Source organism: Heloderma suspectum, chromosome 3 (genome assembly GCF_057233095.1).
Source record: "Heloderma suspectum isolate Gila_16-S chromosome 3, 16-S_ref, whole genome shotgun sequence".
NCBI classification, from domain to species: Eukaryota; Metazoa; Chordata; class Lepidosauria; order Squamata; family Helodermatidae; genus Heloderma; species Heloderma suspectum.
Window position 1 is genome coordinate 131,526,632 of NC_139460.1, and position 24,020 is coordinate 131,550,651.

The following is a 24,020-nucleotide window of genomic DNA, read 5'->3' on the forward strand; positions in this document are numbered from 1 at the left end:
CAACATCTTGTTATGTTTCTCCTGCTCCTCCAGTATCCTGGTGATGTGAGGCCTGGGACAAGAACCACTCTGAGGAAATGAAGATGACGAATATGGCTGGAGCATCAACAGCAGGCATTTTGCTGTTATAAAAGGAAAAAAAGGGGGCTGCTTCCCGCCACCACCTCATAAGCTAGTGTGTGTGTGTGTGTGTATGTATGAGGAGAGCAGAGTGACCAGGGTGCCAGGGAAAGGAGAAAAGGTCTCAGGGCATTAGGAGAAGAAAGCAGGCTGGAATATCCAGGGTGGCATGCAGGGCAGCCCCCTCCCCCCATGGGTACCTTGCCAAGGACTCCCTCAAACCTGGCAGAACCACTGATGGTAAGTAAACACTGGACACAACAGGTGGCCCATGTGGGAAATAAACTATCATGGCTGAGGACAGAAAAAAGAAAGCCTTGATGCAGGTAACTATGGAAGACTAGAGCAGCTGTACTAGGAGCTCTGAAAACTGGAGAACCAAATGGCCACGTGTCCTGCTGCCAGAACTAACGCCACCAACTGCAGTATTCAATAAAAGCATCAAGTGATGCAGCTACGTCTGTTTCTACCATTGTTCTGAAATCAGGGATCAACACTGACAGTGGGGTGGGGGCTGTATATACATTTGGAAATATGTACAATTGGACAGGGAATGTTTAGGACAGGGCAGGGCCTCCAACATTTTTGTGCCAGTGGGCACATTTCAAACTGTAAGACACAGTTGTGGACACTGGGGCCTGGCTAGTCACAAGAGACCCGTTCTTTGCCCAAAAAACTGAATACAAGGTAGAGGTTGGGTCTCAGCCCCAAATATCAAACCAGGAAAGGGAGATTTGGAATGTGATAACTGGACCAGAAGATGATGCTGTTAAAGTGCTGCATTCAATATGCCAACAAATTTGGAACACTCAACAGTGGCCACAAGACTGGAAAAGGTCAGTTTACATTCCAATTCCAAAGAAGGGCAACGCCAAAGAGTGTTCAAACTACCGCACAATTGCGCTCATTTCACATGCCAGCAAGGTGATGCTCAAAATCATACAAGCTAGGCTTCAGCAGTATGCGAACCGAGAACTACCGGAAGTACAAGCTGGGTTTCGAAGAGGCAGAGGAACTAGAGATCAAATCGCCAACATTTGCTGCATCATGGAGAAAGCAAGAGAATTCCAGAAAAACGTCTATTTCTGCTTCATTGACTACGCTAAAGCCTTTGATTGTGTGGATCACAACAAACTGTGGCAAATTCTGGGATGGGAGTACCAGACCACCTTACCTGTCTCCTGAGAAACCTGTACGAGGGTCAAGAAGCAACAGTAAGTACCAGACATGGAACAACTGAGTGGTTCAAAATTGGGAAAGGAGTACGACAAGGCTGCATATTGTCACCCTGCTTATTTAACTTATATGCAGAGTACATCATGAGAAATGCTGGGTTGGATGAATCAGAGGTCGGAATTAAGATTGCTGGGAGAATTATCAACAACCTCCGATATGCAGACGATACCACCCTAATGGCAGAAAGCAAAGAGGATCTCAAGAGCCTCTTGTTGAGGGTGAAAGAGGAGAGTGCAAAAGCTGGTTTGAAACTCAACATTAAAAAAACTAAGATCATGGCATCTGGCCCTATCACTTCCTGGCAGATAGAAGGGGAAGAAATGGAAGCAGTGACAGATTTTACTTTCTTGGGCTCCAAGATCACCGGAGACGGTGACTGTAGCCATGAAGCGTCATTAAAAGACGCTTGCTCCTTGGGAGGAAAGCTATGGCAAACCTAGACAGCATAGAAAGAAGCAGAGACATCACCTTGCCGACAAAGGTCCGTCTAATCAAAGCTATGGTTTTCCCAGTAGTAATGTATGGCTGTGAGAGCTGGACTATAAGGAAGGCTGAGCGCCGAAGAATTGATGCTTTCGAACTGTGGTGCTGGAGAAGACTCTTACGAGTCCCCTGGACTGCAAGGAGGTCAAATCAGTCAATCCTAAAGGAAATCAACCCTGAGTGCTCATTGGAAGGACAGATACTGAAGCTGAAGCTCAACTATTTTGGTCACCTAATGCGAAGAGAAAACTCTCTGGAAAAGACCCTGATGCTGGGAAAGACTGAAGGCAAAAGGAGAAGGGGACGGCAGAGGATGAGATGGCTAGATAGCATCACCAATGCAATGAATATGAACTTGAGCACGCTCCGGGAGAGAGCGCAGGACAGGAAGGCCTGGCGTGCTATGGTCCATGGGGTCACGACTGAAGAGTCAGACATGACTGAACGACTGAACAACAACAACAACAACAACAACTGGACCAGGCCAATATATTGCATGGCTTACAAGCTTAAATAGTGTTTCCGTTTTCAGTGCCATTACCTCTAGAACTAATACAGACACTGTTACTTACATTGCCACTAGATAAAAATCAAGAGTAATTTTACAACCAACCTTAATGTTCTTGCATCATAGAAAACAAACAGCCAGCTCTGAATCTAGAAAACGGAGAGCTATTCACAAAGCCTCTGGAGTCTGTTTTTCGAATCTGCCTCAAACACCTAAGGCAGCTCTGTTACTGCTTATAACTAGAATATTATTCTAGAACCAACATTCTTCCTGTAAATAGGTAATCAAAAGGTTCAACCTGTCATAAACTAAATAGCTAGCAACCCAAATTTTCCTTTGTAGAATTTTTCTGAAACATGGGAAGCCTTGAGGAATTAACAGATCTAGGCTCTGCCTTGCCAAATGATAAATGATTTTAGATTCCATTCTTATTGGCTTTTTCCTTCCAGGAATAATAGTAATAAAAAAACTAAGAATACATACATACACACTCAGAACTGGTTGTAGAACTATATTTGCCGTGAAATATTTTAAGGTACTAATAAATAAATGCCCCTCAAGGCTAGCCAGAAAGGCAACAAGAAACAAGGGGAAAACTTCACTAGTACATTGCTATAGTGAGAAGGATTTTTTACATTGTTACAGAAGTCTAAATAAAGCTTCTGTAATAAAAGAAAAGAAATACTTAGCAATTCTGTTACTCTTTTATATTATTGACTATAAGCTAGAAGCTATGCAAATTAGCCTATCCTAATAGATATTAATGAAGCAAGAACCTTAGGAGTTTTCTCGTAAAATACCAATTGTGCTTTAACTAAAACTTGCTAATTCATCATTAACTGAGATACATTTTTAGAATCAAGTGATCCTGTAGGCAAAAATCACTTTCCCCCCAGCTTCTCCACCTCCATACACAATTTAGAATCATGATACCATCTGAAGCCCAGTTTCCTAAAATCAATGTCATCATAAAAGGTTAGACTCACTTCATCACTGAATGATAATGCAGCAGCTTCTACAAATTTGAGCTTTTTAATGCATGATATATTACTACAGATTATCTCTGCTTCTATAACTATGCTATATGTAACACTTTTGACCACTGAACATGCTGTGTACGGTTCTTAAAATGAGAATCAGACAATTATTATATGAGGCTACTTGACAAAATGGTAACATCCAAGCACTTTCGAAAACAAAAATCCTTTCTAATGCAATTTATGCAGGTTTGTCAAGGGATTCAAAAGTCTTAATTGTATAACAGCTCACCGCAATTCGCAGTATAGAGGCTTGCACCGAGGTCCATTTGTCTTGCCTGCGGTCTATAACAAGTATAAATCCAATTCCAGCATCTTGTGAACTAAGTTTGAAGGGGGGGGAGGGGAAAAAAGGAAGAAACAATTATGGAAAATGATCCTAGTGGTTCTGAAATTCTCAGGCAATATCTTACAGTGAGAATGACCCTTTTCTACCAGCCACTAATTTAAGTATCCCAAGTAAAAGCAAATACAATATAACCTCCTTTAGAAGAATGAGACATTCCCAAATGGATTACATGCAGCTTCAGCTAGGCAAAATATCCATTACCCTTCTCCATAGGTAGCAAGGCTTTATTAATCTGGTATACAAATATGCTTCCACTTCATTTTTTCAGTATCCCTTGCTCTTTTCTCTGGTACAATAATCCATCCTTTAAATAAGTGTCAATAATGTCCACTCCAGAATGAAAACCATTTTTCTTCCTCTCACACTTTCTTGCTGATATACTGGTTTTTATCCAATCACTGTGTGTGGATATGCATGTTTTTTTCATCCCTTGAAGTAACAAGTTCTTAGGATCAAGATTCCATGCATCAATTTAATCCTAGGAATCTGAGATTTCTGGTCTTCTGCATTTTCAAGACCTTTGAAGGATGAGATAAATCAAGGCAGAAATTCCCTAGGACATATACCACAGAGGTGAGATAAGAGGTACTGTTTCTGAAATGGGAATATCTATGACAATATAAACGTGAGAAATCATTGGGGGGGATCTTTGTTTTCGTGCTCTGTTCAGCTGCATGTGCTACAGTCGCAGAGTACAAATAAAGAGATCCACTCCTGTTTTATACTTTCACATACAAACCAGTTGTGTAATGCCAGCAGCTGACTGCTAGCCAATTGCAACGTAATGGAAATGACAGGCAACCTTGTGCCAGAATGACTTGAATTTCTAATTGGTTTGTGTACGTATGAGCAGATTATTCCAAGTCAAATTACAATATTGTAATCAAAATCATGGATTATGTTAATATTAGGAATGCACATAGATTTGTGCAGTCATATCTGCATGTTTGTGACTGCGCTCTCTCTCTCTCTCTCTCTTCTTGCATGCAGAAATCCCTGCAGAAATCCGGTATTAACATAATCCATGATTTTGATTACAGTATCACAGTTTGGATTGGTATAATGTACACAAAACAACATACATATGCTATCACACACACTTATATAATTTCATGTGGTAGTAAGTATGTTGCTGTATTGGTCATATAATATGGAAATACTATCTTCATCTCTTGTTTCTAAAACAGTATTTGATATTTTGATTATTTCAGGGAAAATATATTAGGATTTTTTTTAAAAAATCACAACCACAATTCTGAATAATGATCAGGGGCATTAATTTGCTCTGTACTTATACTCTTATCATTTTTCCAGTGTATATCTGTGCTTCACACATTCATTCATTTATTTACACATTTAGCCCATCATATGCCTAAGTACTGAGACCTAATGCGAAGAGAAAACTCTCTGGAAAAGACCCTGATGCTGGGAAAGACTGAAGGCAAAAGGAGAAGGGGACGGCAGAGGATGAGATGGCTAGATAGCATCACCGATGCAATGAATATGAACTTGAGCACGCTCCGGGAGAGAGCGCAGGACAGGAAGGCCTGGCGTGCTATGGTCCATGGGGTCACGAAGAGTCGGACATGACTGAACGACTGAACAACAACAACAATGCCTAAGTACTACTGTGTTGGGTAATAGTAAGCTAAAACATCCAACAAATATTAAAGATATTATCCTAAAGTGTAAGATGAACCTGAGATTCAAGATAGGCACCTATGCCTATGACTCGAACAATGACTCGAAGAAAAGGAAGCATAAATAGCAGATATAAACTGTTGTATATTAGCACTTTTATTGGGCTGGTTCAGAGTTAATGCAAAAGCATGAACAAGCTTTGAGGAACCTAAAGCTCGTGCACTCTTCCCCTTCAGCTCAAATTATAGTTTTTGCTCACTCTGCAAATCAGGGTTGCAAACCACAAACTGCTTTCCGTTTATTTTATAAAGCAAAGCAAGGTATATATTTCTAAATAAATTAATAAAATAAAAATACAAGACACAATTTGCCAGTTTGGACAAAACGAACAACTATGGCGTTCCTCAAGGTAGGAAGGAATCATGGCATAGATGGGGTGGAGGGATGGGTGTCCTCCTGCACCAGCCCAATCCTAATTGCTTTGAGAGGTTTACATCAAAACTGCCTTATTCACTATCCAAAATTCTAAACCCATATTCCATGGTTTATACCAGGAGTGCACCAGCAGCAGCAGCAGCCCCGCATGGGTGCCCTGACTCAGCCACCCCTGCCAAATCCTCCGCCCCATCGCCTGTCTGTCTACTCCCTCCCCCAGAGATCCTCACACAGATCACTCTTTCCCCAGCCTCCATGAGCAGCAATGTAAGGGAAATCTGTATCAGGATCACTGGGTTGCAAATGTGTGATATGTATATGTTAAACTATATTGTGAAGCTCCATATCACTGCCCCAAAAATCACATCCACTCTTCTGCTGTAGACCAACAATATGGCTTTTTCATTACACAGTTATTCTGCTTTGTCCTAATTTTCATTCGACATTAGATTTGGATACGGGTCAGGATAGAGAAAAATAACTGTGTAATGAAACAATGTGGTTTAACATATGATGGATTCCCATATTTGTTTAATCTGATGCATAATTAATTTATGGAATTTTCACAAATTATCATGATAGCCACTTCTTAGATAGTATATTATTTATGAGTTCATGGAAGGGAGCTCTATTTATTTAGTTGTTACAACTGTATCCCACCTTTCCTGCAAGGAGTCCAAAGCAGCATACATGATCCTGCTCCTCTCTATTTTAACTTCACACCACCCTCATGAGGGAGGTCAGGCTGAGTCAGTGATTGGTCCAAAGTCACCCAGTGAGCTTCATGGCCAAGTGGAAACTAGAACACAGGTCTCCTGAGTCCCAATCCAACATTCAGATCTTACGTAGAATAGACTGTATTGTGCTTGCCATTCTGACCAGGCTGCCAATATTCTATAGGTTCTTCCAGCTGGACACCGCTCCCATTTTGAGATAAATGCACACCCACAATGTTTGAACTACTCTATAGAGTAGTTAGCAAATGGATTCATCTAGCCCAGCAGTGATGAAACTCAGTCCATAAACATGAATATCTCATAACATTGAAGGTAACATTTTAGCCATGCAGGGTGTGTTTTGGTATACAGCATTCAGCTAAAAACACATCTGAGGCTCTGCTCGAGGTTGCTAGGGAACCAGGATGCTAATATTTAAGTCATCCAATCACAGAATAGAGAAATTGCTAAACTTTTCATTTACAGGTCATATCCTTTGCCTTTTCTTTGGAAGACTGATGTATGATCTCACATACCTAGGGGAAAGGGTGGGAATTTATAATGCATGAGATTTTATAAAGTAACTTTCCCAAAGGGTGTGTGAAATCAATTATCTGTTAGTCATTTAGAAGATTACTGCATTCTCCAAGGTATGGGTGGTGGCAAATACGACCTCAATCATGTGGCAAGAATTTCTTCTGGTATGAGTATACCAGGAACACCTCCTTGTTCCTTTTTGTAGTATTTTCTCTTGTATGACTGCAAAATACTTTTGAGTAATTTTGCAAAGCTCGTATTTTCTTAAGTCAATAAAGTTATAGTTAAAATATTTATTCTAGTATAACATTATTGCAAAAGTATTTAGGGGAACACTGCTCTTTATTGAGATGACTCCAGCCTTTAAGCAATTTGGTCATAGCCTACACTTTAGCCTCCCATATTTCTGCTCATTTAAAGCTATGCTGTAATCCACATGTGGAAATATAACTGTTTTGCCTTACCATTTATTCACAAAAAAAACTAGAGTGGCTAAATGAGAGAAGATTCACATATGAAGATTCACAACCCACACAAATAACACAACACTCAAATCTCATGTGAGCAGCATCCAAAGTGATTGGGTCCACTCTTGGTGGATCACAGGACTTATTTCTACGATTACAAAAAAACCCTGATTTTCTGATTTTTCAAATCACTGAAGTCATTGCAATCTTCTTGGTGATACCCCAATTCAGATGTTAATAAAAAATTGAAATGGAAAATCTTTTGAAATGTAACATCTGCAACCAACATGTATGAAATTTTCTTCTTGGAATCAACAATGCCTTATCTATAGACCATAATATGTGTCAATTACTTGTTATGTGAGCTTTTCACTCTTATGCACTTACACTGCAAACCTGTGATTAGCCATGGCCTTCCAGGATGAAGATCATCACATGTTAACAAGCTACATGTGGCTTTCATGTTAACTTCTACATAGTACAACCAGTAGGAGTTCTGAAACATGTAAACCAGACCTTATATTTTGCCTACATTTTCCATAGAAGAGGAAAGGGTTAACCTTATCCACCCTGCATGCTGTGACTCACCCTGTGCAAATCCACTCCCCCCTCCCCGCACTACACAGCAATCAGGTTTGAAACAAATCTTCCCACTGACTCCAATGGAAAGCCTTTCCAATTTATTTCAATTGCTCTGTGCGTGAGTGTGAGTGTGTGTGTGTGTGAGAGAGACAGACAGACAGACAGACAGAGAATGGATGTGAATGTGTGTGTTATGTATAGATGTGCACAAGTGTGTGCGCGTGGGTATATGGATGTGCGTCCCCACCCACTTTTCCCTTTGGCCCCGCGGGTCCCGGAAGTCAACCACAAGGAAATGTGGCCTGCTGGCTGAAAAAGGTTCTCCACCCCTTGTATAGACAATACTGAGTTAGATGGCTGAATGGTCTGACTCGGTCTAAGCTGCCTAAAATGCTGAAGGAAGCAATCCTATGCAGATAGACGGACGCCTCCAAACTCAGAGGTGGCCGCCTATCCAATGCATGGAGGGAGAAGCACAGAGGGGATCCTCTCCTCTGCGCTTCAGCTACCCTGCATTTGTGGCTAGACGGCTGATTTCGGCTGTCTAGCTACGGGACATTGGAGCACGGGGTGGGGAGGCTGGATGACACATAAGAAGTGTCATACTGGCACTTACAAACTCTGCCTTTCCCCTGGGAATGCCCCCTTTCCTCCCACTCCACGCTGCTCTTACTAGCGCAGAGCATGGCAATCTGCGCCACCTACAAGGCAGCGGGGGAGGGGCGGGGAGGCGGTTCTCCAGGACCTGGCCTCGGAGCGTGGGCTCCAAGGTCGATTCCTGGAAGCCGACCAGTCCTATGGCCGTCCAGCCACTGTCTAGCAGCCATAGGATTGTGCCCTCAGAGAATCTGATTAAAAGTGTTCATTATTTATGTATTTATTTATTACATTTCTATACCACCCAATAGCCAAAGATCTCTTGTTTTTGTTCTCGATCTCTTGTTTCTTGTTCTTTAAGCCTATATTCTGCACCATCATTCAGTTTTTTCTCACTAATCCTTTCACAACCTCATGCATTTTTTATAATGAATCCCCCACACAGATAATTGTCATGTTATTCACTAGAACTTTCAGTTCACATTTACCTCAGTATTTTATAGCCCCAAAGCAAGCAGCATGAATTATTCTCTTTAAGTAAAAATTACTGCCATCTTGGTATAAAAACATCCTGAGATTTTTCTGTTTAGACAGAGAACAACAATATCTTGAAGCCATATTCTGTTTCTGTGTTATTTTCAGTGAAGACAGCTGAAGACTTGCACGTCTGAGGGTACAGCTGTTTATAACCACCATGAAAATAAAAATGAGTCACTGAACAATAATATTCAGAAAGATCCACACAAATTGTTTCATCCTAATCTAAAAATGAAATCTACACTTTCTTGGTAAACTAGGCTTCCTGTTCATTCAAAACTCTGAACTTGAGTGTCAGTATCTTGTGTTGGGTACCTGGGACAGATTAAGGATTCTGCTGGTGTACCGTCTACCCTGCTACCCATCAGACTCCCTGCCTCAGCTGACAGAGGTGGTCTCAGATTTGGTGTTGAGGATCCCGAGGAAGTTGGTTCTGGGGGATCTCATGGCCACCATGACAACCATGGGGCTATATCTCAACATGTCTTCAGCCCAGCACATGTAGGAGGACACACGCTTGATCAGGTTTTCTTGACTGGGCAGGAAGATGGTGATCTGAAAGTGGGGGAATTAATATCTATCCCCTTGTCATGGTCAGATCACTTCCTATTGAGGTTTAGACTCTCAAAACGCTTTCCCCTCTGCAAGGGTGGGGGACCTATTACAATGGCCCATCCCCAGAGGGTAATGGATTCGAATGGATTCCAGAGGGCTCTGAGGGATTTTCCTGTTGGTATGGCTGATGCTCCTGTTGAAGCCCAGGTCACTCGGGCAGTTGACACATTTGAGCCCAAGCAGCCTCTCCATCTGAGCAAACCCCAGCCAGCTCCCTGGTATATATCTGAGCTGAAAGTAATGAAGCAAAAGGGAAGACAGCTAAAATGGAGGCAGAGAAAAACTCATGCGGAGTCTGACCGAACACAGGTTAGAGCTCATATTGAGCCTACTCTGTGGTGGTGATGATAGCAAAAAGGGAGTTCTTTTGCACCACCATTGCATCTTCTCAGTGTTGTCCAGTGGAGCTTTTCCAAGTGGTTCATAGTCTGCTACAATCTGGGCCAGGGAGAGAAATGGTGGAACCTTCAGTAGCCTGCTGTGACAAGTTTGCATGGCACTTTGAAGATAATGTCTCTCAAATTCGTCACAAACTGCAATTAATGCTGTTCCATTAGTACAGCTGTCCAGAGCATACACAGAAGAACTATACAGGAAAGATCTGAATGTCCCTGATAGCCATGATAGTGCGGTCAATGAACTTGAGCCAGACATCCTCGAGAGTGAAGTCAAGTGGGTCTTAGGAAGCATTACTAACAACAAAGCTAGCGGAGATGACAGTCTTCCAGCTGAGCTATTTAAAATCCTAAAAGATGATGCTGTTAAAGTGCTGCACTCAATATGCCAACAAATTTGGAACACTCAACAGTGGCCACAAGACTGGAAAAGGTCAGTTTACATTCCAATTCCAAAGAAGGGCAACGCCAAAGAGTGTTCAAACTACCGCACAATTGCACTCATTTCACATGCCAGCAAGGTGATGCTCAAAATCATACAAGCTAGGCTTCAGCAGTATGCGAACAGAGAACTACCGGAAGTACAAGCGGGGTTTCGAAGAGGCAGAGGAACTAGAGATCAAATTGCCAACTTTTGCTGGATCATGGAGAAAGCAAGAGAATTCCAGAAAAACGTCTATTTCTGCTTCATTGACTACGCTAAAGCCTTTGATTGTGTGGATCACAACAAACTGTGGCAAATTCTTAAAGTGATGGGAGTACCAGACCACCTTACCTGTCTCCTGAGAAACCTGTACGAGGGTCAAGAAGCAACAGTCAGAACCAGACATGGAACAACCGAGTGATTCAAAATTGGGAAAGGAGTACGACAAGGCTGCATATTGTCACCCTGCTTATTTAACTTATATGCAGAGTACATCATGAGAAACGCCGGGTTGGATGAATCACAGGTCGGAATTAAGATTGCCGGGAGAATTATCAACAACCTCCGATATGCAGACGATTCCACCCTAATGGCAGAAAGCAAAGAGGATCTAAAGAGCCTCTTGTTGAGGGTGAAAGAGGAGAGTGCAAAAGCTGGTTTGAAACTCAACATTAAAAACGAAGATCATGGCATCTGGCCCCATCACTTCATGGCATATAGAAGGGGAAGAAATGGAAGCAGTGACAGATTTTACTTTCTTGGGCTCCAAGATCACCGCAGACGGTGACTGTAGCCATGAAATTAAAAGACGCTTGCTCCTTGGGAGGAAAGCTATGGCAAACCTAGACAGCATAGTAAGAAGCAGAGACATCACCTTGCCGACAAAGGTCCGTCTAATCAAAGCTATGGTTTTCCCAGTAGTAATGTATGGCTGTGAAAGCTGGACTATAAGGAAGGCTGAGGGCCAAAGAATTGATGCTTTCAAACTGTGGTGCTGGAGAAGACTCTTACGAGTCCCCTGGACTGCAAGGAGGTCAAATCAGTCCATCCTAAAGGAAATCAACCCTGAGTGCTCATTGGAAGGACAGATACTGAAGCTGAAGCTCAACTATTTTGGCCACCTAATGCGAAGAGAAAACTCTCTGGAAAAGACCCTGATGCTGGGAAAGACTGAAGGCAAAAGGAGAAGGGGACGGCAGAGGATGAGATGGCTAGATAGCATCACCGATGCGATGAATATGAACTTGAGCATGCTCCGGGAGAGAGCGCAGGACAGGAAGGCCTGGCGTGCTATGGTCCATGGGGTCACGAAGAGTCGGACATGACTGAACGACTGAACAACAACAACCAGAGCACCATCTGGTCCAATTGTATTGGATGACTTTCAGTTGTTGAGGCCTGTGGATGTGGATAAGGTGCTTGGCGAAGTCCGGTCAACCACCTTTTTGTCCTTTGCCCTTAATAGCTTATTACATTGAATAAGGCGGGGATATCCAGGCTGTCCTGGAGGTTGTAAAATCCTCCTTGAGAGAGGGTGTGGTGCCAGCCACTTTAAAAGAGGCGGTAATTAGGCCACTCCTGAAAAAGCCTAACCTGGTCCCGGATGATGTTAACAACTATAGGTTGGTAGCCAATATCCCCTTCATGGGCCAGGTGCTTGAGCTGGTTGTTGAAGGACAACTTCAGACGCTGTTGAATGCAACTGATTATCTACATCCATTTCAATTGGGCTTCAGGCCTGGTTTTGGAACAGAAACTGCCTTGGTTGCCTTCTGGGATGAACTTTCCAGGAGAGGGACAAGGGGAGTGCAACCCTGTTGATTCTCTTGGACCTCTCAGCAGCTTTAGATACCATTGACCATGGTATCCTTCTGTCTGAGCTGGGAGTTGGGAGGCATTGCACTGCTGTGGTTCCAACCCTACTTGGATGCCCAATTCCAGAAGGTGGTACTGGGGGCTTATTGCTCTGTGCCTTGGCATCTACACTATCGGGTTCCACGGGGATTTATTATCTTCCCCATGCTGTTTAACATCTACATGAAACCGCTGGGGGACGTTATCCAGAAGTGTAGGCTGAGGTGTCATCAATATGCTGATGACACCCAGCTCTATCTCTCCTTTTTATCAAATCCAGGTGAGGCAGTGGCTGTTCTGAATCAGTGCCTGGGCACAGTAATGGACTGGATGAGGGCCAATAAACTGAGACTCAATCCAGACAAGACAGAGTTACTGTTAGTGGGTGGTTTGTCTGCCAGGCTAAGGGATGTTCAACTTGTTATGGAGGGGGTTCCACTCAGCGTAAAGGATCAGGTTCGTAGTTTGAGGGTGCTCTTGATCCAGAACTGTCACTCAAGGCACAGGTGGACTTGATGGCACAGAGCACTTTTTATCAGCTTAGGTTGATATACCAACTACATCCTTATCTGGACAAAGATAGCCTAGCTACAGTTATCCATGCTCTCATAACCTCTCGTCTGGAGTACTGCAGTGTGTTATATGTGGGGCTGCCTTTGGTCCAGAAACTTCAGCTGGTCCAAAATAGGGCAGCAAGATTGTTAACAGGGACTTGCCAACACGATCATATTATGCTAATACATTTGCATCTGCACTGTCTGCCACTCCATGTCCAAGCCTGATTCAAAGTGCTGGTATTAACATTCAAAGCTCTAAACAGCTTGGGGCCAGGTTACCTGAAGGATTGTCTCTTCCCATATCTACTTGCCCAGACCCTAAGATCATCTTCAGCGATCCTTCTCTGGGAGCCCCTGCTAAAGGAAGTGAGGTGGGTGGCTACCAAAAAGACGGCCTTCTCTGCTGTGGCACCTCAGTTTTGGAATAAGCTTCCCAGAGAGGCTTGCCTGGCACCTATGTTGTACTCTTTTCAGTGCCAGGTGAAGACCTTATTTGCCCAGGAATTTTAGTCTTTTAGTTCTGTTGTTTTAAATCTGTTATTGTATTTTAAATCTCTGCACTGCTGCTAGGTTTTATTTTGGTTTTACTTTTATACTGTAGTTTCAATGTTTACACTTTATATTATATTTTATGCTGTATTTTGTGGTTTTAATTGTTGTGAACAGCCCAGAGAGCTCTGGCTATTGGGCGGTATAGAAATGTAATAATATATAAATAAGCTATTGTCAGTGTTCCCGAATAAATTTATTTATTTATTGCATTTCTATCCCACCTTTTTTCCTCCAAGTACCCCAAAACAGTGTACGTAATCCTCCTTCTTTCCATTTTATCCTCACAACACCCCTGTGAGATGGGTTGGGCTGAGAGTCTGTGACTGGCCCAAAGTTACACAGTGAGCTTCCATGGCCGAGTGGGGACTAGAACCCGGATCTCCTGGCTCCCAGTCCAACATTCAAACCACTGCACCACACTGGCTGTCACTACACTACAGTGGCTCTGCTATATCTATCTATCTATCTATCTATCTATCTATCTATCTATCTATCTATCTATCTATCAGTTAAGCATCTGTTTGATTAATATTATGTTTAAGTGTACCTATATATTTATTTAAAAATTTATGAGTGGGTTCATTTGTTTTGTTCATTCCTTTGTTTTGATCAATTAATGGACTAAATTTGCAAACCTATGTACAACTACCTGGGAGTAAGAGCCACTAAACACAGTGGAATTACTTCTAAGTAAACATGAACAGGGTTGCACTGTAGGCTTTGTTGGTTAACTACTAATTTTGATAGTTTAATTGGTTACACATAATTTTCAATGATGGCGGAGGGCAGAGGAGAAGGATAAGAAGGTGCTGGAACATTTTATATCCAGTGTGTAGTCCTATGGAACAGCTTTCAATAAATCAGAAAATAGTTTCCTTTGGTAATAATAATTCCCATTGTTTTTATTTTATGCTATTTTATAGTAACTATTCTTATTGTTATGACCAATATATAAACCAAATTAAGCTAACTAAGTGCCTTACGATAGAGAAGCAGGAACAATGAACACCATCTACCTCTTATATAAACCATTCCCAGTAACAGAAAGAATCCTCCACGACGGAAGAATAACTCTCAATATACCTCTTTGAATTCATAAAAATCTCAACACTTTCCACAGTAGTATGAGAATATTAAACAATGAGTGAACATGTAGGGAAAAACTGTAAAATTGTACTGTTTGGGAAACTCTCAGGCATACTAACAGACAAGTTTCTCATAAAATCACAAATAATATTCTCATTTCTGGTTCAAAGCATGAAAATTTCTGGGAGCATGAAACAAGAAAACTTTCCAGTTCCCCATTCTCATTCAGTTTCATGTCTAGTTGATATTCCACATCCTATAGCAGCCTCTAGTGGTTTGTGCAAAAACTGAATATAAAATACTATAAAAACTATAAAAACTCACAACATTGAGAAAATTAGGTCAGAACGATACATTATCAGAAATATTGAGTGCCACGAAAGACAGTAGACCTGTGTCAATTTTCAACTCTAACCCTTCATGAAATGTAATGCGACTTAGTCCATGTCCTATGATGTGGATCAGGGGTGAGGGAAACTTTTGCATCTTGATGTTAGAACATAAGGTAAGTGTACAATAACATTTTACAGAGTGAGATGGGAACTTGACATGGGGCCGTGTTTTGTGATGCTTATAATTATCTAGTTCTTCCCAAAGTCACAGCATTGTGTTTGCAAGAACTGACAAGAATAAGGAAAGTATCCATCCTAGAATTTTCAAAGAATTCAAATATGAAATGGCTGATCTTCTAACCAAAATATGTAACATGTCCCTAAGATCAGTGTCTATACCAGAGGACTGGAAGATGGCCAATGTAACCCCAGTTTTCAAAAAGGGATCCAGGGGGGATCCGGGAAATTACAGGCCGGTTAGCTTAACATCTGTTCCGGGTAAATGGATTGAAGGCATTATTAAGGATAAAATTAGTAAGCATATAGAAGGTCAAGCCCTGCTGAAAAAGAATCAACACGGCTTCCACAAAGGTAATTCCTGTCTCACTAACCTTTTAAGAGTTCATTGAGTGTGTCAATAAATATGTAGGCAGGGGTGATCTGGTAGACACTGTTTACTTGGACTTCCAAAAGGCTTTTGACAAAGTCCCTCCCCAAAGACTCCTGAAAAAACTTAGCAGTCATGGAATAAGAGGACAGGTCTTCTTATGGATCAGTAACTGGTTAAAGAAGAGAAAGCAGAGAGCAGGAATAAATGGGAAATTCTCCCAGTGCAGGGAGAATACATAGTGGGGTCCCACAGGGATCTGTATTAGGACCAATGCTTTTCAACCTGTTCATAAATGCTCTGGAATTAGGAGTGAGCAGTCAAGTGGCCAAGTTTATGGATGACAACAAATTATTTAGGGTGGTTAAAACAAAAAGGGATTGTGAAGAGCTCCAAAAGGATCACTCCAAACTGGGAAAATGGGCATCTAAATGGCAAATGCAGTTCAATGTAAGCAACTGTAAAGTGATGCACGTTGGGGCAAAAAAATCCCAACTTCAAGTATAGCCTGATGGGATCTGAGCTAGCAGTGACTGACCAGGAAAGAGATCTTGGGGTTGTGGTGGACAGCTCAATGTAGATGTCAACCCAGTGTGCAGCCACTGTAAAAAAGGCAAACTCCATGTTGGACATAATTAGAAAAGGGATTGGGAATAAATCTGCCAACATCATACTGCCCCTATACAAATCTATGGTGTGACCACACTTGGAATACTATGTACAGTTCTGGTCACCACACCTAAAAAAATATATTGTCAAGCTAGAAAACGTGCAGAAAGCGGCAGCAAAAATGATCAAGGGGCTGGAGCATCTCCACTATGAGAGAAGGTTACAACAGCTGGCATTGTTTAGCTTGGAAAAAAAGAAGGGTAAGGGGAGACATGACAGAGGCCTACAAAATTATGCATGGTGTGGAAATGTGGATAGGGAGATATTTTTCTCCCTCTCTCAAAATACTAGAACCCAGGGTCATCCTATGAAGCTGATTGGTGGGAGATTCAGGACAGATAAAAGGAAGTCCTTCTTCACACAACACATAGTTAAACTATGGAATTTGCTACCACAGGAAGTAGTGATGGCCACCAGTTTGGATGGCTTTAAAAGTGGGTTGCACAAATTCCTGGAGGAAAAGGCTATCAATGGCTACTAGTCTTGATGGCTATGTGCTACCTCCACTACCAAAGGCAGTGAGCCTATGTACACCAGTTGCTGGGGAACATGGGTGGGAGGGTGCTGTTGCGCTCATGTCCTGCTTGTGGGTTTCTGGTTGACAGCTGGTTGGCCACTGTGTGAACAGAATGCTGGACTAGATGGACCCTTGGTCTGATCCAGCATGGCTCATGTTTTTATGTTCTTAAACCCTGGAGAGACGCTGACAGTTGGTGTTGACAATACAGGGTAGATGGACCAATGGTCTGGCTCAGTATAAGGCAGCTCCTAAGTTTTTTCCTATGCTCCATAGTATTGTTATCTTATTTTTTTACTTCCTGATTTTTGGAAAAGTTATGTAGTAATAGGATTAATCTGGGAATGGATCTGGGCTACTTACTGAAAGCTTCCAATATGTATAATTTATATGACACTGTTTACTGAGGACAGGAATCACACTGGCAGTGTTTTAGCACTGGCATGCAATTTAACAGCTCAGTGTACCATACTATAAAGATTTAAAAATATAGGCTTGTAAAGGGCACGAGACCAGATATTTCTAGGCAATTCACAAGGACGAATTCTTTGGCAAGCTAAAGCAAACACTGCCACATCATTCTCACAAAGATCCATTTTCATTTCTACTAAATGGAAAATAGCCTTGAAGATGCCTATATCAAGCAATTTACAAAGCTACTCCGTAAGAGCCTTTAGTAGCACTGACTTTTGCCAAGGTGCATTTCCTTATTAAAGACAGACGTTACAATCACTTGGTAATGTTTCCATGGCTTGGATCCAACCTTGCGCAAACAGAAGTCAGTTTGTGCAATGGGACTTTCCCATCCTCTCCTCTCCCCTATAGACCCTCCCTGCATGCACCTCAAATCTGCTCTGGAGGGTCCCCCAACCCTCTGGAGCAGATTTGAGGGCACATGGGGGAGCTGCGGGGAGCAGGGGAGATTCTTTTTGCGTGTGGTTCCCTTCCACTGGCAGAACACCACCATTGGATACAACCTAATCTCACCTACAAACCAGAGTATGAAAACTGATTGCTATATTCACTAGCTGTGTGGGTTGAACAGCTTGAAGCAGTTGTGTGAAGTAGCTTCCTATGAAGTTAGCTGGTTTTAACTATCATGGTTCAATCCTTCTTTTGGGAGGCATGGTTCAATATGGCTCAGCCTTGTGGGAAGCTGATTCCCACAAACAGCTTCCTAATAATTCCTGAACAGCGGCTGGTCCAAGAATGCTCCCGCAGTGAAACCTGGGTGACCAAACATATACTACAACGTGTTGCATTTTGCCAGAACTCTCGCAATGTCTTGTTGGTAGTCCAACGGCAGGATCTTGCACTATATTTTAATACCCAATTACAGTGATAGAACTCACGCCACAGCAGTTGTGGTGGGCACACATGTGTATAAATGACAGCCTTCTTCTCCCTGAAAAGACTGAACATGCCAGTCCTTTCTCACTTGCTGCTATTGTGCATTTCAAACGGAAAACAAAAATGTACAAAGCCCTTTGCAGGAGACACAGATTACATTTGTTGTTGTTTTGCTTGTTTTTTGTATGCTGGTATCTGCCTGAGAGTACAAAAATCAACACGTGAGAAATATTTTGCTGGAATCCTTAACTGTCCACTTTCATCACTGAACCACATGAACAAGAGGTTTAATAGAGTACATCTCAGACATATTTGTCTTTCACAGTGACAAAATCACTAGTATAATCACATAATTCCTTATAAAATACAATAAAATACGCATACGACTCTAAGAACACTCATTGATCAAGTTATCACTATGCTTTATAGTGTGCGCGCACGCATGTGTGAGCACGTGTGTGTGCGAGAGAGAGAGAGAGAGAGAGAAAGAGAGAGAGAGAACGAGAGAGAGAGAGAGACTTTGCTCTTGCCCCAGTAATAAAGTGGTTTATGACTGACTTCCAACACCCTCTCTCCAAAACAGTTTTTTATTTAGTAGAATTGGGGATAGGACAAAGGCATTCAGCAGCACTGTGGTATTTCTACAATGGAAATATTGCTTTTGGCTACTGCTGCTCTTCCCCCAACAGTTGTGAAGCAGACTTGGAATGCTGGTTCTTACAGCTATAAGGGAAAGTGACAAGAGAACCTCTGAACCCAAAATTTCTCTTTGTAGGGGCTCCAAAGGCTTTTTGCTCCCTAAAAGTAGTGATAAATCAACCCCTTCTTTATATTCAGAAGGCTCTTTTTTAATTAACTTGTTTACAACCTCCTGAATTCTCCCCCTGAAGTGCATGATTGTAGGTAAGTAAACATTATCATTAAAACATTCTTATTTCATTGTGCACAGGCCTTACCTGGGGATATTAGTGAGGTATGTCAGAACATTCTGAAACTCCTGCTCGGGAATTTCACTGAATGTTGAGTATTCTGGAAAAGTAATGACAGGACAGCCATCTTTTCCTCGCCCACCTAACAAGAAAAGCAAAGTTTACTTGCCACTCATTCCCTGGAATGAAAGTAGTTATTACGATATAGTGATGTGACAGCCTGGGAAAAAGCAGAAAATGTCAGAAGAAACAGGAAGTGTCAGAAAAAATGTCCCCTGCCTTTTCCAAAAATACTTGATTTTTTTTAAAAAAAGACACCTCCACACATTTTTCTGTTTTTCCTCCAGTCCTTCACATCTCTGTTATCATCACTTTCAAACCATTACTTTGGAATACTTTGTATCAGTTCCTGCATCAGATACTTGTTCCAGTTCACTTATTTCTGTTTGTAGCTGGATCTAATCCAAGGGGTCAAAGCCAATAACAGTATTATCAATATAAAATGATGATAGACACACAGATATATTATTGCTTTCCAACTGCATTTTAACGTGTTTAGCATCATTCTTCAGATATTAGAATATTTCAGTTCAAAAGGGAAGGAAGATATAGTATTTCTCTTTGCTTATGGGTTGTTTGACTTTAACATCCAGTGACACCACACCCTCAGTTTGGCTTATCTTGTCTTTGTGCAAGGAGCATGGATATTGAGAAACGTTATTTCAGAGGAAATCACCAGCTTGAAAAAATTTCGTCCCACCTCAGGTCAGAAAGTAAATGTGTACTGAAACAAAGTCGAATATTATACAAGTTTGTTTCTCCCTGATTTCAGTTTTTGCACATCTCTGGATTTTCAGTCCTGCAGTGAACCTGAAGTTGCAGAATACCACAAAACTGCTGGGGGCAGGGAGAACCTGCTACAATGGGATGTAGCAAGAAGTAGTGATATGGCTGTGTTTATAAAATGATTAGACCAAGGGTGCAAAAATCCACGTGCCGCTGGCAACTTAAAAACGTGGCCTGCCAAATGGGTATCCACGGCAAAAATCCCAGGGTGGGTAACAAAGTGAAAATATACAACAAAAATATTAAAAAATAAATTATCTACATCTGTGCACATCTTCCCCTATTTTCTGCTTTTCCCACCACTCCATTCTATTCCGCCTCCCACCCAGAACAGAGTTACTCTCAACTGTCAGTCAGCATTCTGTGCCCCCCCACTGAGCATGCTCAGACCTCATGGTGCTGCTTAAGAACATAAGAAGAGACACAGGATCAGACCAAGAGTTCATCTAGTCCAGCACTCTGTTCATACAGTGGCCAACCAGTCACCCACAGGAAATCCACAGGCAGGACATGAGTGCAACAGCACCTCCCTGCCCATGTTCCTTAGCAACTGGTGTACATAGGTATACTGCCTCTGATACTGGAGACAGCATATAGCCATCAGGACTTGTAGCCATTGATAGCTTTGTCCTCCATGAATGTGTGCAATCCCCCTTTAAAGTCATCCAAATCGGTGGCCATCACTACATTTTAGGGAGGTGAACCCCATAGTTTAACTATGTGCTGTGGTGTTTTTTTTTTATCTGTCCTGAATTTCCCACCAACTGGTTTCATGGGATGACCCCGGATTCTAGTATTAGAAAAATGTCTCCCTATCTTCTTTCTCCACACCATGCATAATTTGGTACAATTATATCATGTCTCCCCTTACTCAACCTGTTTCCAAGCTAAACAATCCCAGCTGTTGTAACCTTTCTTCATAGGTGAGCTGCTCCAGCCCCTTGATCATTTTAGTTGCCCCTTTCTGAATTTTTTCCAGCTCTACAATGTCCTTTTTTAGGGGCAGCGACCAGAACCGTACACTAAACTGCTTTCAGGTGTCCCATCCCATAGGGTTTCTCCCCTAAAGATTTTGGGTAAATCTTTCAACTTCAGGTTTCCTTGGGTCTGCAGAGGCCTCCCTCTGGTGTGTGTGTGGTGCTGCTTTGGCTACATAAGTACAAGCACTCAAAGAGCCTATTCAGATGCAACTGGGGGAAAGGTGGTTAAGGGAACTCTGATGGGAGGGTTAGGAAGGCCATGACGGCACGCCCGTCACACGACTGGGAGCCGCGCAGCACGCTGTGGTTTACTTACCGTCCCTGTGGAGTAGCTGGTTATCCCAGTGGCTATGCTGTTGGCAAAATGTGTGCACCAGGGGCTCCATCCATCGCTATGCAACAGCGACCATAGAGCCCGGCTGAGATGATTAGAGCGTCGCCAGAAGTGTGGGACGTTCTAGGCCTCCATCTTAATGGTTGCAGCCTAGAAACCACCGGGAGCCTGTTTTAACCACCGGAGACCCCCCACCCGTAATGGTAAGCCCCCTGGGGCCCTTTAACCTTGCCGCAAGGGGGTGGTTACCCAGGGTGACTTATTGCCCATCATTGTCAGGATTGTCTCCCTGCACAGCATGCTAAGACACTATGGTTAGCTTAACGACGTTAACCATAGTCGTTTAGTGTTATGTGTGAAAAGGGTCAAAAAAGTATTGGTATTGGAATATAGATGATGATGATGATAGGAATGGTTCTGAATATATGCTGAAGAAGGCAGGGAGAGGAAGAACTTGAGAACTTAACAGTGAGAACAGAATCTGCCATCTCTCCCACCAACCTGACCTCTAGAAAAACTGCTTGGATTCTTAGTTCTATGAAAATATTTGCACTTCTGATGTAGATAATTTCAGGAAGTAAATGAACAGCTGTGGCTGGTAAATTAAAAAAAAAAAAACTTAAGTTATCCCCCAAACCTCAGAGTAAATGATGGGGCACACAATTAGTCCATTAATAATTTGTAGCCCCTATTATGTTAATGCACTTCTCTGAGTCACTAATCTGATCTGACTCTTTAATGCTGTTCTCTAACTTCTGGCCCTTTCTTCTGAACAGCTTGACTGCTCCTAGCAGAACATCAAAACTTATTAAACAAAAGAATGGCATTTTTAAAACTACAAAGTTATATCAGTTTTGGTTTATGTTCAAACCACAACGTCAGCAAGCCTCAAAAGAGAGGGGGACAACAGTGCTCAACAGAAACAGCACCAAAATGGGCACATCAAAAGAATCACAAGTGCAAGCAATTTGCTACATAGATCCGATGGCAGAATATTAAATACAGCTCTCATAGTGCAAGGGCATGATCCCTGAAGTTAGCTATTAACATGCTTTTACTAGTACGTAGCTTAAAAGCCAAGTTGAACTGGAGTGGTAAATTAGAATTAATGGGGGGAATACAGTCTTCCCTGTCCCTTAAAGATAGCTCTGTTTACTTATAAGATCTACTCACCACAAGATCAAAAGGGTTAACTATAAACCCAACAAAATGGAATGAAAAAGGGCTGCCTCTGTTATGCTCCACTGAATTGTGGATGTTAATTAATGTTGCTTATGCTTTTGGATGTGCTGAACAAATACAGGTAGAGATTAAAGAATCCTGAACTGAATTACACCATTTTATCTTTCCCATTTTCACAAGGTATCCATTTTTGCTTGGAAGGAAAGGGGAAAAACTAATCTTTATTGTTGTACTTAGACTTTTTGATAAACATGGACAACTTTACCTCCTTAACTAGGTAATTGAACAATAGAGTGAATGTGTTATAACCTCAAAGATCCAAAGTATATGTTGCATTTTGTATGTCGCAAACCTGAAAAGGCTTAAGATTGTTCCTTGGCTATCTTTGTGATACCAGCTGTGAGGTTCAGCTGCCACAATTTTAATATCTGATCACCTAAATGACTCACTTTGCTTTGTTAGAAAGAACATTACATCCACATAGTATTCATTCGCTAAGTTCAAGGTTAATATATATAAGCCAACATGTACAAAATAAACCATGAAAAGAAAGATGTCCTCAGATTCATATGTACAGAATGACAACAACTGAAACTCAACACACTTACTTTAAAGAAGTCTAACATGAACATTCATGCCCTTACCTGACAGATAGGCAAACTTCTTCCTCAGCTGGTCCTCAATATCTTCAGCACAGAGGGGAACAATATCTTGATGCATGATTTCATCTGAAACAAATCCAACCCCCCCACAAAAAACAGAATTCCTTGTAATGTCATGTAGAAATGTTTGGATCACATTTACATATTAGTTTATTGAAAACACTGATGTCCTGCCATTCACATCTATACTGAATATCAGATTTAAAATAATTTCATACAAAACCAAATTAAGTGTTATGTAAGCAGACCTGCTCACGCAGTAGAAGTTGCCTTTATTTATTTGATTTATATCCCACCTTTCCACAAAAAAAAGGGCACTCAAGGTGGCTAACAATCATAAAAACATGTTTTTAACCATAGTTAAAAACAATAATAAAACAAATGCATTAAAAACAGATATAAAAACACCAAAAATTACAGAATAAAAACAGTACCCAGCCCAACAGACCATTTTACAAGCCGAATGCCTGCTTGAACAGTAAGGTCTTTGCCTGCTGCTGGAAGGACATCAGAGAGGGAACCAACCTCGCCTCCCTTGGCAGGGAGTTCCACATCCTGGGAGCAGCCACTGAGAAGGCTCTCTCTTTCTAGAGAAGGCCTTTCCCCTCCTCCCCCTGCAGCCTCCTGCATATCCCCTAAATCTGCTCTGGAAGGTCCCTCAAATCTGAAGCAGATTGGGGGGGCCTTCGGTCTGGAGCAGAAATTCACTCTGCCAGTGGTATCTATTCCCCAGATAGAAGGACACCACTGGATACAACTCTAGAGCAGCGAACATTAAAATCTAAAGTGCAACGCCATATGTATACTACAGTACAAAATATGCAGTGCTTCAGTGCTGTGGGAAATAGATTTTTTTCTAAAATAAGTAAGATTCAGAGTATGAG

General features: G+C 41.8%; 1 protein-coding gene across 21 annotated transcripts in view; it reads right to left on the bottom strand.

Annotated features, from left to right (window-relative positions):
* The window catches only part of LOC146350257 (guanine nucleotide exchange factor DBS-like), a 166,066-nt gene that overhangs the window by 56,528 nt on the left and 85,518 nt on the right, over positions 1–24,020 (bottom strand). For all 21 annotated transcript variants that reach the window (XR_014789220.1, XR_014789219.1, XM_084844589.1 and 18 more), the window contains 3 exons: positions 23,119–23,202; positions 19,160–19,274; positions 3,617–3,707 (listed from right to left, as the gene is read on the bottom strand). Coding sequence is in view for 19 of the 21 variants with exons in the window: in XM_084844589.1 (XP_084700715.1) it covers positions 3,617–3,707; positions 19,160–19,274; positions 23,119–23,202 (290 nt within the window). In the remaining 2 variants the exon portion in view is untranslated. The remainder of the gene's footprint in view (positions 1–3,616; positions 3,708–19,159; positions 19,275–23,118; positions 23,203–24,020) is intronic.